The sequence below is a fragment of the Geotrypetes seraphini genome, chromosome 9, assembly GCF_902459505.1.
Source record: "Geotrypetes seraphini chromosome 9, aGeoSer1.1, whole genome shotgun sequence".
NCBI lineage: Eukaryota > Metazoa > Chordata > Amphibia > Gymnophiona > Dermophiidae > Geotrypetes > Geotrypetes seraphini.
Window position 1 is genome coordinate 99,993,991 of NC_047092.1, and position 14,246 is coordinate 100,008,236.

General features: G+C 43.4%; 1 protein-coding gene across 4 annotated transcripts in view; it reads right to left on the reverse strand.

The window, feature by feature from the left end:
• The window catches only part of PSAT1 (phosphoserine aminotransferase 1), a 501,906-nt gene that overhangs the window by 56,919 nt on the left and 430,741 nt on the right, over window positions 1-14,246 (reverse strand). For all 4 annotated transcript variants that reach the window (XM_033958496.1, XM_033958494.1, XM_033958495.1 and 1 more), the window contains one exon: window positions 8,975-9,112. In XM_033958496.1, coding sequence (XP_033814387.1) covers window positions 8,975-9,112 — 138 coding nt within the window. The remainder of the gene's footprint in view (window positions 1-8,974; window positions 9,113-14,246) is intronic.

A 14,246-nucleotide genomic window follows, 5' to 3' on the forward strand; every position in this document is an offset into this window, starting at 1 on the left:
GTTTCTCTCTTGTTTTTTATCTCTTATTTGGATCACATTGGAGTACAGCTGCTGAATGATATTTGGAATGCTTTTCAAGTATCTCTTTCTGTATGCACAGACATCTGGCTGCTCTCCCTTTGAGATTCTCACGGGATGACCTTTCCCCGCCCCATGGGTAGACAAACCCTCAATAGTTGAGAGTAGTGATCTTCCCTTGATACAGGAGGAATACGTCCAAAAGCTCATTGAAATATTAGGACTTGTTCAAAGAAACGTGTCTTGCACTTCTCCTTTCTCTCCACAGATTCCTACCCATTTTTTCCAGTCTGATGACAAAGTGATTGTCCAGAAGCTTTCCAAGGATCGGAAGCAGATGGATTTCCCCTTTGGCCTTCCCACTACTGTGATCGCTGTGACCAGGCCCGCCGCACTCACTGAGGAGTTTCCTGTTTGGATCCACGCAAGTCACTTGAAGAGGGTTAACCTAAAACCCCAGAAGCAAGTCTTCCCTGCGCAGATTTCACCTCCTCCAGTGGAACAACATGATGATCTTATTGCAGCATTCTACCAACTTTATCATTCTCTTACTGGCAACGCTGCTGCTAGTTTTTCTTCCTGTATGGATCATTTCTAACTGGGTCTACAGGGATGATGTGTTCAGGGTCCACGACACTTTCTGCCCATACCCATCTGTAAATGACACTTCTGCTGTAAACAGCACCCCCCGGCACCTCTTTGCGAACACGACGTCAAGCTGGACTACTCCCTCGAAAAAGGCTGTCCTTCAATTGGAATCCAGAAAGACAGACAGTATGCTACCCTTTGGTATACTTCCAGCAGTGTGCATGTGGTCACCTTCATTTTTGAGTATTGTGACATTGTGGACTGTTCATCAATTGATATCCCAAGGCTGTGCCATTGGTCCTCAGAGATTCCTAAAACTAAAGACATATATATATATATATATATGTGTTACTGACTCACGTTGGGGGGATAAGTGTGCATTCTGGGGAGCGGTATGGTGGAATATTGATACTGACTGGGCTTATAAACCAGAAAGTACTCTGAAAAAAGTGGACCAAAATGGTAAATCACTGCTTACTTGTATGACCCTTCATAAGGTTGGAAACTGTTATAGGAAAAGTGTTCCTGCACAAATTATTAAGCTTTCTCTTACTATTGACAACCCTAGACCTACTGATGAAGGTATGTACATTATGGACATGTGGTTTAGGGGTGGGTCTAGCTATCCGACCCATCAGTTTTTCTTACGGGATCTATCTACCTCCTCTAATTTTACCTATCCCCTTTGTGCACTGTGGTGTTCTAAATACCTTTTGCTGCCTGGACAGAAAAAGCTTGATATTGCCGTTACCATCTATAAGGGTAATTACACATGTCATGTTTCTAATCTGACACAGGGTAGTTTTGTAGGTAATTTACCCCCAGGTTACTGTTCTGTCTTGGCTCATAGGTATGCCCCATTGTTGCAGCATCAGATTTTCACCCTAGGTGATATTTACTGGCTCTATGGAGACTTTTGGCTCCCTGTTAAGCTACCCAGCCAGTGGATAGGCCAGTGCACTTTAGCTAAGGTTACCATGCTCCTGCATATTTTTTCTGAAAGGCATCCTTCCTATTCACATGGTTTTTCCTCTTTTCTGTCTCAACATAAATCTGATCTCCTTGGTTGTTTTGATCCACATGTATACTTAGATGTCCCAGATGAATTTAAGGCCCGAGCTCAGGTTAAGGCTGGGTTTGAGTTCCTTATTCTCTTTATTACTATTAATAAGAATGTTGATCGGATTAGTTAAAATTATTATAATCAGCAACGCTTTGTGAACTACTCTAGGGACGCCTTGCAAGGTATTGCTGATCAATTAGGCTCCACTTCTCAGATGGTTTTCAAAATCGTGTGGCCCTAGATATGATTCTAGCTGAGAATTCTGTAAAATTCTTCCCAGTACTTTATGGTGTTGCACTTTTATTCCTGACAATATAGGTCCTACTATGGCCATTCAGAAATTAGCAGACCTCTTTGCTGAGCTCAAATGTAACTCTGATTTATCTAATTCTTGGGATCAGCACTTTAGTTGAATGCAGGGTTGGGTAAAAGACCTTTTTATTGTTACAATCTATCTTATTATCTGCACTCTTGTCTTTGACTGCTCATGTACTGTGTTATTCGTATTACAGCTCCTAAAAAAACCCTCCTCGAGAGACATATCTAGAGTATCACTCCCTTCCAACTCATGCTGTGCATTTATGACGTCATTTTCATGACGTAAGAGGGGATTGAAGGGACACGTATCATGTACCTTGGTAGTTTTCCTTAGGCTATGTTTTGAAGCTGTAAGAAAACCAGACCCTGTTTGTTTTTCCTTCTCTGAAAATAGTACAAGGACATTTATTTTTGAAAAGATATGTTCTTATCTTGTTGTGAAGTGAATTCAATTGTTTTTATAAGCCGTATTTGCAAACAGCTTTAGATAAGAGGCTCTGCTGGCCAAGGCTCTTCTGACCCTTTGGACTCCAGTCTTGAGATAGAAAAATGCTGATTTCTTTAAAGTTTCATGTGACCTATGTCCATATATGGTTTGTGTTTACGTCACATGCTGACAACACTGATTCATGTAAAATGATATAAAAGAGATGTAAAGCTAACAATAAAGCGGACATGTTTTGGAAGATGATTTCTGGTCTTTAAGATATGTCCCCAGGTGCACCTGACTTCCAAATGACAGAGAGAAAGTATGGGGCAGGAATTGGGACCTAATCCTTTTCAGCTTGTTCCCAGTATTTTTCCCGTTCAGTATCTTCTTTGGATACTCTTGTTCGAAACGTCGACATCAGGTCGACTGTCGGCTTTCCTCTTCTTCTTAGTTTAAAGCCTGCTCTATTTCTCTCTTAACTTTGTTTGCGAGTAGTCTCGTTCCTGCCGTGCTCAGGTGTAGTCCGTCCCTCCTGAAGAGCTTGTTCTTCCCCCAAAAAGTTATCCAGTTCCTCACAAAGTGGAAACCCTCTTCTTCGCACCATCTCCTCAACCATGCGTTTATTGCTTGTAGCTCTGTCTGCCTCTTCACATCTGCCCTCGGTACTGGCAGAATCTCTGAGAATGCTATCTTCTGTGTCCTCATCTTCAGTTTCCTTCCTAGGATCTTGAACTGTTGAGTTAGCGTATTCCTGCTGTAATCTCTCCTGTTGACATCGTTTGTTCCAACGTGGATTATCACTGCTGTCTCTTCTGTTTCTGCTCCTTCCAGGATCCTCTCAATTTTGTCAGTGATGTCCTTCGTTCTTGCTCCTGGGAGACAGGTCACTAGCCGATCTTCTCTCCCTCCTGCTACGTGACTGTCCACTTCTCTCAGGATTGAGACTCCCACTATGACTGCAGATTTCACCTTCTTCAGCTTCCTCCCTGGTCTAAAGTCTGTATCCTCGGTGTGGTTCAGTACTTCTCTTTCAGGGTACTGGTGAGTCTTCGCTCCCTCTGCTTGCTCGATTCTTCCATGAGGTCCTAAATCCTTGGTGTCTGTTGGTTCCTGTCTTCCATCTGTTGGTCCCTGTCCTCCATCTCGTGTGGGCGTAGCTTCCTCGCTCCAGCATTGCTGATGATCCTGTTCTTCCACCTTCCTATAGGCCTCCTCGATGAATCTTTCGAGCTCCCTTACTTGCTCCTCGATGTGGCTCTCTCTTGTGGGGTCTTCAGCTGTCTTGAACGGTTCTTCCGAGATGTGGAGTCCCTCCAGCTCCTGAACCCTGCACTGTAGTTGACTGACTTCCTTCTTCAGGCTTTCCAGTTCCTGACACTGACTGCATACGTACGCCTGCCTTCCCGAGGAGAGGTAGTCGTACATATGACACTCCATGCAGTACACTGGAAAGCTCCTTCGGGTTCCTGCTGCTTCCATTTCTCTTTCTTTTCAGTTCTCTGTCTTTTGCGTGTCTTTTGGCTCTTTCTTGCCTACTTCTTCTGCCGCTTTCTGCTTGTGGGTCGGTTGTCCTCTCTTGGGTCTTTTGCTTGTCCCTGGAGCCTGACGCTTCTTTATCCTTCCCTGTCTTGTGTGTGTCTTATTGTGTGTTTTCTTTTGTGTGTGTTCTTGTGTGTGTGCTCTCCTTATGTGTGTGCTCGCTTCTTCCTTGCCTTCCTGCTGTTCTCTGGTGTTTTGGAGTCCTTGTCTATCCTTGCTCGGCCCTTCTCAAGGCCCTTCGCAAAGGCGTTCTCGCTAAGGCGAGCACCTTTGCCGCTCACCTTCGTTGTGCGCTGTTGGCTCCTCCCCTTTTAAGGGGGAGTCCGGTCGATGCTTCTGCCGACACGGTGGGGGGTAGGCGGAGCTTACTTTCACCCTGCCCCTAGCTTCCTGCTCCTCTCTGCCTTGTTTAAACAAATCCACGAAGGTTGGGTTAGTGCCCTTTTACCTTCTTAGTCTCCCTTTCTCCTTCCTGCTTCTCCTCGCTACCCTCCTTCTCCTCTCCCGATGCTGCAGATAGGCTGCAATCATTTAAAACACTCACAAAATCAGAAGTAAATCCCTGTATATGATGCCTGAGGACCCCTGCAGAGACTTTTCCTGCCTCCTCATGGGCCCAGCACTTCACTAAATCCACCAAATCGCTATCCAAGAGCTCTAGGAGGGATATTTTATCCAAAAACTGAGCCACCTGTGACTCTGTTGCCCTAGAACAGGGGTCGGCAACATTTTTACAGCAAAGAGCCAATTTATTGAAAATGTTTGATCCAAGATTTATAAAGAGCTGTAAGGTGCAGCTTTTCTCCCCTCCAACCCTTACAGGTCTCAGTATATCTCATCCCTCCCTCCTCTGCCCCTCCCTGAGAGGAAAAGGAAGATGAAAAGAAGAAGAAAATCATGGAAAAATTCTGGTATAAAGTTCTTGTAAGTCCTTGTATGATACAGGTGAAGCAAGATAAGTCCTTTGGATAATACTAAAGGTGAAGAAACCAGACCTCAAAGAAGAAACCCCCCCCTCTCCTGCTCTAATAAATCAGTATATTAACAATGTAAAAGACATTTCATAACTCACTTGCCAGCTGGCATATACTGATTGGGAAATATCCTATTGTGGTTGCAAGGTTAAGCAAAACTTGTAAGAAATTAGACTGAGGCATGGCAATAGGGCTCGCACCTGGCAGGATATTGTGCAAAGATGAACACAGCTCATGGTCAGAAAATAGAATTATCAAGAATATCATTTAGAAAGACATGTCTTGTGATCACACAGCAGGGGGGGGGTGAGGCACAGAATTGCTTATATGGTAATGGAAAAAGGCATTTGCGGGAAAAGGTTAGGCCTTACGGTAAACTGAACAGACGTATAGCAAGACACAAATGTATAAGCCAATAAATGAATCTACTTATGTAATGACGTATAAGAAAATAACCAATAAAGATGTATCAGGTGATTTAGACCAATGTGGTGTTGACCACCAAGAAATGTATAAAACCAGGCCCTGTAAGCGGAAATAATCAGAACAGACATCAGAGGATCCTTCAGGCCTGAAGATCACATTCTGTTACTCTATATACTGAATGATTTATTCTTGTAAGCTGTTACTGATTTGCTAATAAATATATCTATGGATTGAAACCAGTATATAGCGTGTGAGGTCTCTATCTTGAGGCAGGCCTAGACAGCGGCCTACTTCATCCCCCAACCCATAGCCAAAGTTCTCGTCCCTCTCCAGGCCACGACCCTTTAATCTTCTTCCCAACCCCACAATTCCAGCCCCTGGGCCTACCGAGGTATCTGGTGGTCCAGTGAGAGTTTTTGTGGTAGAAGCATGGCTCTCTCACTCCTGCATCTTTGCGGTTGCCTTTTACAATACCTGCCATGACCTGTTGCAGCATCTTGCGGTACTACAGGAAATGCTACGAGTAGCTGCGAGAGGTTGTGGCAGCCATTTTAGAAGGCAGCCGCAAGGAGGCAGGAGCGAGAGGGCTATGCTCCTGCCACAAAGAATCCCGCTGGACCACCAGGTACCTCAGTAGGCCCTGGGGGGAGGGGAATCGTGGGGTTGAGAGGGAGATTAAACAGTGGGGCCTGGAGAGCTGCAGCCACATGCAAGATGAGCCGTATGTGGCTTGCAAGCTACAGGTTTCTGACCCCTGCCCTGACCAGAGGGAGCTAAGCCCAGTGCTCTTGCCCCATGTACCCCACAGCATTCAGAACAGGCATGAATCCAGGTTAAAACAACTTGAGGAGTCCATCTATATCAATTTTAACCAAAATTGAGGTGTTTTGAAGCAGAAAGAGGCTTTTAAAACAAAATTGGGATATTTAATATGGCTACGGCAGAAGTGTTTTAGTGATAAAAAACGGCCCAGGGAAGCTGAACAAAAATTCAGCAAAGGGATTTTTGGAGGTAGGAGACCCCAATACTAGCCCGAGAAACTTTCAAAACTGTAATTTAGGAACTTCCCCTCAATTCTTCTCATAGACAGCCATAGACTGTACTCACAATTCTGTTACAGTTCTTTCGGTACTGTGCCTGCTTCAGCTGAAAACCACAGCTGGGAAATGGAGAAGACTTCTGCCTCACACAAGCAAGTAAAAATAATCCAGATAGCCTGAGACCCCAGACCCCTAACAACTCCTCATGCGTCTTCTGGGGTGGGGGGTGGGGTAGGGGGGGTTAGAAACAAACACAGCTGGCACCCGCTAGAGCTCTCAGGACTAATATGGGGGTCAAACAGCCTGCGTTCAAGTTTCGGTACCAACCAAGAGTGAGCCTTGCTACCAGGGGAACGGTCCTCAAGCCAGTGAAAGTCATAATGCAGGCTAGCAAGATAGGTGCCCTTGAAAATTGTTGCCCTCCCAGCTAAAGACTTCTTCCAGGCAGAGCTGTCCCATTAATATTGGGGACCTATGGAGCACTGAAAAGCCTCCAAATCCGGACAAAAAAACCCCAAAATAATAAAGTAAGATCAGAGCAAATCAGGAAGACACCTTCCAACATGCATGTAGGAGGAGGCAGAGCCGAAAGAGAATAAGAATGTAGATGATGCCTTCTATACGACTCGCAACTAGAGGAGAATAACCCACTTTTGCACTAGAATTACCTTTTGTACTAGAATTACAATTACAATAGCAATTATATTTTGCTACATAGTACATACCAAAAGTTGATATCAGTGCAGATTAAGAATTTCAAGCCAGTCAAAAATTAGCAAAATAACAAAATAATGACAATAATTACTACAAATAGTCTTCAAACAAATATTCTTTAGGAGTTTATACTTTAGGAGAGAATTCCAGCATTGAACAGATTGAAAAACAAAGCATGTCACATAGATTTTAATTCTTACACCTTTAAATGAAAGATATTGTAAGACAATGATAAAAACTGTGGATGTGGATGTTCTGAAAGATAATTTATTATTCGCTTTTTACAATAAAAACATAAAAATAAAAATAAAAGTCTGAGTTTGTAGTACACGTGTGATTGTCCTACCAGATCCTAAACAGTCCATGTTTAGGCTAAACTGCCTTCCTCAGGGGTCAAGATGATGTTGGGTACACAGATAAAAGTATTAACTAAAAACAATGTATGTGTCTTTGAGCAGAAAAATGAAATGACACTTACATTGTTTTTAGTTCATACTTTTATCTGGTGTACCCTACATCATCTGGACCTGAGGAAGGTGGTTTCGCCGAAACATGGACTGTGTAGGATCTGGTAGGACAATCACACGTGTACTACAAACTCAGACTTTTATTTTTATTTTTATGTTTTTATTGTAAAAAGCGAATAATAAATTATCTTTCAGAACATCCATATCCACAGTCTTTTGTTTTTGTCATTGGACTGTTTTTATTGTGGAACATTAGGTCTTCTTTTTGTTTTGTTGGATATTGTAAGATACAAGAAATTTTTTAAATTAGAATTTCCATTTTAATTACACAATCAATAAGGAAAATAAGAAATCAAAAATCAAGAATAATAAATTATTCTCTTCTAGCCCACATTAAAGGTGGAAATATCTTGAATCACTAAGGGCTCCTTTTATCAAGGCGTGCTACGGGGGTTAGCGCGTCGGACATTTCATCAAGCGCTAACCCCCGTGGCAGCCTAAAATCCTAACGCCTCGTCAATGGAGGCGTCAGGTACTAGCACGGCAGGCGGTTTAATGCGTGGTATTCCGCGTGTTAAACCACTACTGCGCCTTTGTAAAAGGACCCCTAAGTAAATAAACCATAGATACAATAATTTTTTGATCTGAGTGAATGATTAATTGATTTAGTTAATATAAGAATAATCATATATTTTGGGGAATAACCATGTAATATTTTGTGAACCACAGCGCACAATTTAAATTGACAATGCATTATTATTGGGAGCCAATGAAAGTTTCACAACAATGGAGAAGCTGTATCCAATATTTTTTTTAAACCATAAATAAGTTTGCTGCAGTATTCTGCATAACTTGTAAACGTCAATATACTGTATAATAATCAAACTGAGACAGCACCAGCATTTGAACCACCAATTGAAAATGGTCCTGATTTAAAAATTTAATATGCTGGAGCTGCCTCAGTCTGAAGAAAACTTTTTTAATTAGTTGTTTAATTTGGTCATTTGTAGATAACTGATAATGTAACAATATCCTCAGAACTCTCAAAGTAGTTTCCAACATAAAAGTCTGTTGTCTTGAGCATACTCCCACTCAGTGTGGTTTAAGTGGGAAGGAGCATCTTATGCCCACTTAAACCACAATGAATACTGATCCCCTCAAAATTTATTTTAATTGAGTAGTTCATTGAATAAATATTTCTGAAAGAATGAAACATTTATTTTCTAGGCCTAGTCTTTTGGAATAAGAATAGTGCTAACAGAATGTTTTTATGGATTCCTGACACCTGTTTGAGTAGTGTTATTGTGGCATGAAAACAGATTTTATTTAATAGAAAGGAAAGAACATGCTCGAGTCTGTGACCTTTTGGGACACCATACTAGACATTGCATATTTACCTATGGCCTTTCAGGGATAACATGCCAAGCTCTGCAGCTTCATCCAGGAACTTCTTTTCTAAGCATTCGTCTCCTTTTGCACTGCCAATATGGAAAGGAACATTCATTCTGCTCCTACTCTTAATTTCCACAGGACACCTGGGGAAGAATTGGGTTATAAGTTAACTACTGAAAAGGACCACATTAAGTGTCCAAGAACATCAACTTTCTTATTCAGGAAGCCAGGTTTGACCTGTTTTCACTTTACTCATACATATATCACTAGCCCCATGGAGTCCACTGATGTAGAAACATACCACAGACTTTTCTAAAACCTATTTTAATGGAGACTTTATTTAAGCCATTCAGCTGTTCTAAGATGATAAAACAAAGTTACTCACCTGTAGCAGGTGTCCTCTGAGGATAGTAGGATGTTTATTCTGACTGATAAGTGGCATTGACAGAGCCTTGGCATAGAAACACTTCTAGCATTCTGTGTTCCAGAATCCTTTGGAAGTGGCCTACATGCATGTCTTCCGACCCTTGTTGTCAATCCAGAACCAGTTCACTCTAATATAGTAGCTGATAGAATGCAACTGTTAGGAGATGAGGTGGGGCTGTTCTCATAGGACACTTGTCACTTGGAAAATTTGTTTTCTCCAAGAACAAACAGGATGTGGTATTATGATGGATGGGAATATCACTGGAACGAAGCACAAAAAGAAAGAGGGTACGGGGAATCTCCCGACTATACAACAGCATTCTGTTCTGCCCTGCAATATACATAGATGACGGCAGATAAAGACCCAAATGATCCATCCAGTCTGCCCAACCTGATTCAACTTAAATTTATTTTTTCTTCTTAGCTATTTCTGGGCAAGAATCCAAAGCTCTATCTGGTACTGTGCTGCTGAAGTCTCCGTCAAAGCTCACTCCGGATGTTACTGTTGCTGTTACTGCTGCAAAAACTGTTCTCTTCCCCAACACGATGTCGTGTTTCACAGACTGCTTCCTCAGGAGGAAGAACTTCACCGAGCTTTGAAAACTGATTTTCTTGCAGCACAATGGACAGAAAGAAGCCCACAGGTTAAGATTAACTGCTTAACCAGCTAATGGTTATTAAATAATTTCTTTGAAAGCAATAAAATATAAATTTTATGATCTTCTATTTTGAATAGTGTCTTTTGACTTTTTGAGGATCAATTTTTGATAAATTCGAGACTCCCGATTTTTATTTTGGTTGTACTTAGCCAGTTAGCACCAATATTCATTGGCTAAGCTGAGCAGCCAGAAAAGCCCGCATAAATAGTAGTTCTACCTTTGGCTGCTATAATTTAGCCGGCCAGTCAATGAATATCGGCTTAATTGGCTAGGATTTTAGTGGCCAAAAACCCCTGGAAATTCAATGCTGGTTGCAGAATACGGCTTCACATTGAATTTCTGGGTTCGCCGCTCATCGCTGAAGATAGCCAGGCTGCTTCCTGCACAAGGCTGGATTAACGGGTAGGCCCAGTAGGCACGTGCCTAGGGCCATAAGTGGTCAGGGGGGCCTGCTGAAGAAACAAACAGAGGACTACAGGATGGAGTTTCTCCCTTTCCCTCTACCCCTCCCCTATTTGGTCTGACATCTAACCCTCTCTCTCTCCCCTTCCCATCAAGCATCACCCCTTGGCTTCTCAAGCCACCCCACACACACATATAAGGGTGTATCTTTTTTAAAATTGTTCTATGCTTGGCAGCAATTCTTATGCACTGCTTGCACCCTCCTTACAGCCTTCACTTTGGCTCAACTTTCTATTTCCGCAGAAGCAGGATCATCATATACAATCACACCCAAGTCCCGCTCTTCTGTCGTGCACATAAATTCTTCACCCCTAAACTGTACTATTCCTTCGGTTTGTAGCACTGTTCAGCATGCTGAATGCTCTGTGCTGCTCCGATGCTCATAGGAACTCTATGACTGTTGGAGCAGTGCAGAGCACTCGGCACGCAAGCCAACGTTAAAAACCTTTTCTGTGCTTTTGTAAAAAAGGGGGGAGGGTTAGTTTGTGATTACTTTTTCCAAACTGGGCAAAGGTGATTCTGTATGTATGAAAGACATGGTTTTCTGTTAGCATTGACCGGCCTTATTTGGCAAAATGCATCAGGTATGGTTCTTGGGAGCACCTTGAATAAACCTGATTTGAATCTCATTATTGTCTGCTAATCTTTTGTTCCACGTTGAATTCTTTGGTGGACTGCTTGCCTTGTTGTTGCCAAGTTAATATATACAAGGAGTGGGACATACTACCATGTTTCCCCCAAAATAAGCCCTAGCATGATTTTCAGGGGTAGGTCTTAATATAAATCCTACCCCAAAAATAAGCCCTAGTTGAAGCGCTTATTTTTGGTGTAGGGGAAAGCAAAATAAAAGACCACTGCTGGTACCGGGATCTTCCTAAATGCCACAGCAGACCCTTCCATCTCTCCCTCCCCACGCCGACCACGAGACTGACACATCACCACCCACCTCTAAAGGAAGCGTCGCAGCAGCAATCCAAACAAACAATTAATAAACAAGCAACATAAAACATACAACATGGCAAAACATGGAACCAACCTGTCGTATGCAATGAGCACCAACAGAAAGCGTGCCTTCAGTATCACCAGGTTGAGGTTCCATGTAGGAAAGGGCAGCAAAGCACCCCCCTGAGAAATTCAAACACATCTGGATGAGCCATAAGCAAACTGCTGTGCGCTCTGAAACTGGAAAGGCCTGCCACTTGTACCTTGAGGGAAGCCACTGCTAAGCCTTCTTCTAGACCAGCATGCAGGAAGGCTAACACCACCAGAATGGGAGCACACCTAATCTCTGGCACCAGAATGGGAGCACACCTAATCTCTGGCACACCACTGCTGGAAAGTCTTCAAAGCCTTAACATAAGCCATCACAGTATAGGGCTTCTAAGACTTCAAAGAGTCACAATCCTCTTTGAATCAAAGTCTTGCGGTAAAGAGCCATGCTGTAAGATCAAAGTGCTGAGGGTTCTTCATAGGAACAGGACCCTAACAGAGGTCTCGATGAAGAGGAAGCTTGGAAATAGAAACATGATGGCAGATAAAGGCTTATCTAGTCTGCCAAGCTACAGTAACCATTATCACTTCCTCTCTCTAAAAGAGATCCCACGCTTTTGGAGTACCTGAAGAAAGAGCTGATTGGATGGGAAAACAGGGAAGTAGAAAAACAGTGGTCTAAGCTGAAAGTGTAATAAAAAGAGCTACTGACTTTTATGTGAATAAATAAAAATAAGAGAAAAAGGAAACCGATATGGTTCTCCAAACTAGTGGCAGAAAAAATAAAGACAAAATGTTAATTTTCTTTCCTTTAGATGCAGCAGATGAATTCAGAGACCAATGGGATAGCACACATCTACCAGCAGGTGGAGATAGAGAAACTGATTAACAGGTGGTCCTATTGGGTGGCACGCCTCCTGCATCTTCAGTATTGCTCCTTGCCCATGCATCCGTAACCATCAATATGCTTTCCCATAACAAATTTCAAAAGATAATAATACAGAATACAACTATCAAGAATAACAGACTTCAAAAGTTGCAAAAGAAAAAAACGACAGTTAATATCCAGAAAGGGTGGGGCTCTGGATTCATCTGCTGCTGTTGCTAAGGAAGGAAAAATTATGTTCTTACCTGTTAATTTTCTTTCCTTTAGACGCAGCAGATGAATCCAGAGACCAATGGGATGTAGCAAAGCAATCCTCAATCTGGGTGGGAAGCAAAAGCCGCCTCTGCAACAACCGAAGCACTAAACGCAGCCTTCGCCCGCGCCCTCATATCCAACCAGTAATGCTGAGATAAAGTATTCTTGGGAGACCAAGTAGCCGCATGACCAAACTCCACCAAGGAAAAACCTCTGCACTGAGTCCAAGTACTCACCACCGCTCTGGCCGAATGGGCACGAAGGTCTTCCGCCAACCGCTTCCCTGCCATCAAGCAAGCATAAAGAATGTCCTCCTGCACCCTCAGAGCGATGGAGGCTTTGGACACCGCCATACGTTTGAGGCGTCATTTGAAGAATCCAAAAAGGTGATCTAAACAACCAAAAGTCGTTAGAAACCTAGCTCGCGGAGAATGCTACGCACTTGCAAAAAATGCAGTGAAGAAAAGCACACCTCCCCATTTCTCCTCCCAGGAAGAAGAAAGGAAAAGTGAGAATGGCATAAAAGAAAGGATGACACCTCCTTAGAAAGAAAATGTGGTACTGTCCAAACTGACACCCCAGAATTTTAAATCAGAAATAAAAATCCCCGCCGTACAAGGCCTGCTACTCAGAAAACTGCCGAGCTGAAGCCATGGCCACAAGAAACCCCGTGTACAATGGCACAGCCTTTTAGAGTCTCAAAAGACAAGGTTGAAATGAAGCTGTCTGTAAACTGCAAAGAAGTACCTTAAGACTGTACTCCGGACAGGGCTTGAGGTGTACGAATATACTGTACTCCGTTTAGGAACTGAACTACATGAAGCTGAGAAGTAAGCCAAGAACGAGATGCCTAGCCCTTATAACAAGCTAAACTTGCCACCTGAAGCTGAAGGGAATTGCACACTAAGGGGTTCATAATTAAAAAAAACAAAACATCTAAAAAGTGTCCTAAATGGCTACTTGGACTATCAAAAAGCCTGATCGTCCAAGTACCCATAACCAAAGCTGGTTTTTAGACGTATCTAAAAACAGCTTAGGCCTTTCCCCTGCCTCTAGATGCACAGAGAGAAAAGAGGTGTGTTTAGAGGAGGGGAAAGGGCGGGCAGTGGGCGGGAGGTAGGCCGACCTACACCTAGGCGTACAACAGGTACAACCAAAACATTTACAGGTTGCCTAGTTGGCACTTAGACCTTTTTGACTTAGACAAAGTCAAACCAGTTCTAAGTGCCGAAAAAGGGGCCGCTGAGCTGATGGCCGCTGGCGCCATGAGTTTAGCGGCCCGGCAACCTACCCACCACAACCATCGCGGCAGGAAAGATGCCTCACCTCCCCTACCGCGATGCTATCACTCCTCTACCCGAACTACCAGGCGCCTCAGGCCCCACCTATGGGCGGGGTTTCTGTCACCTAGGCCAATCCGGCCCCATTCTTGACCCGGCTGGCCTGCTGGATGAGTGGGCTTGGCACCCATCCGTCTGGCCAACTTACAGGTACGGGGAAGGGATGGGGGTGGGGGGGTCATGGGGTCGGCGGGGGGGCCGATCGGGGGTTCTGGGGAGGGCGGTCGTTGGGGGAGGGGGGTTGTGTCGAGGGCAGGAG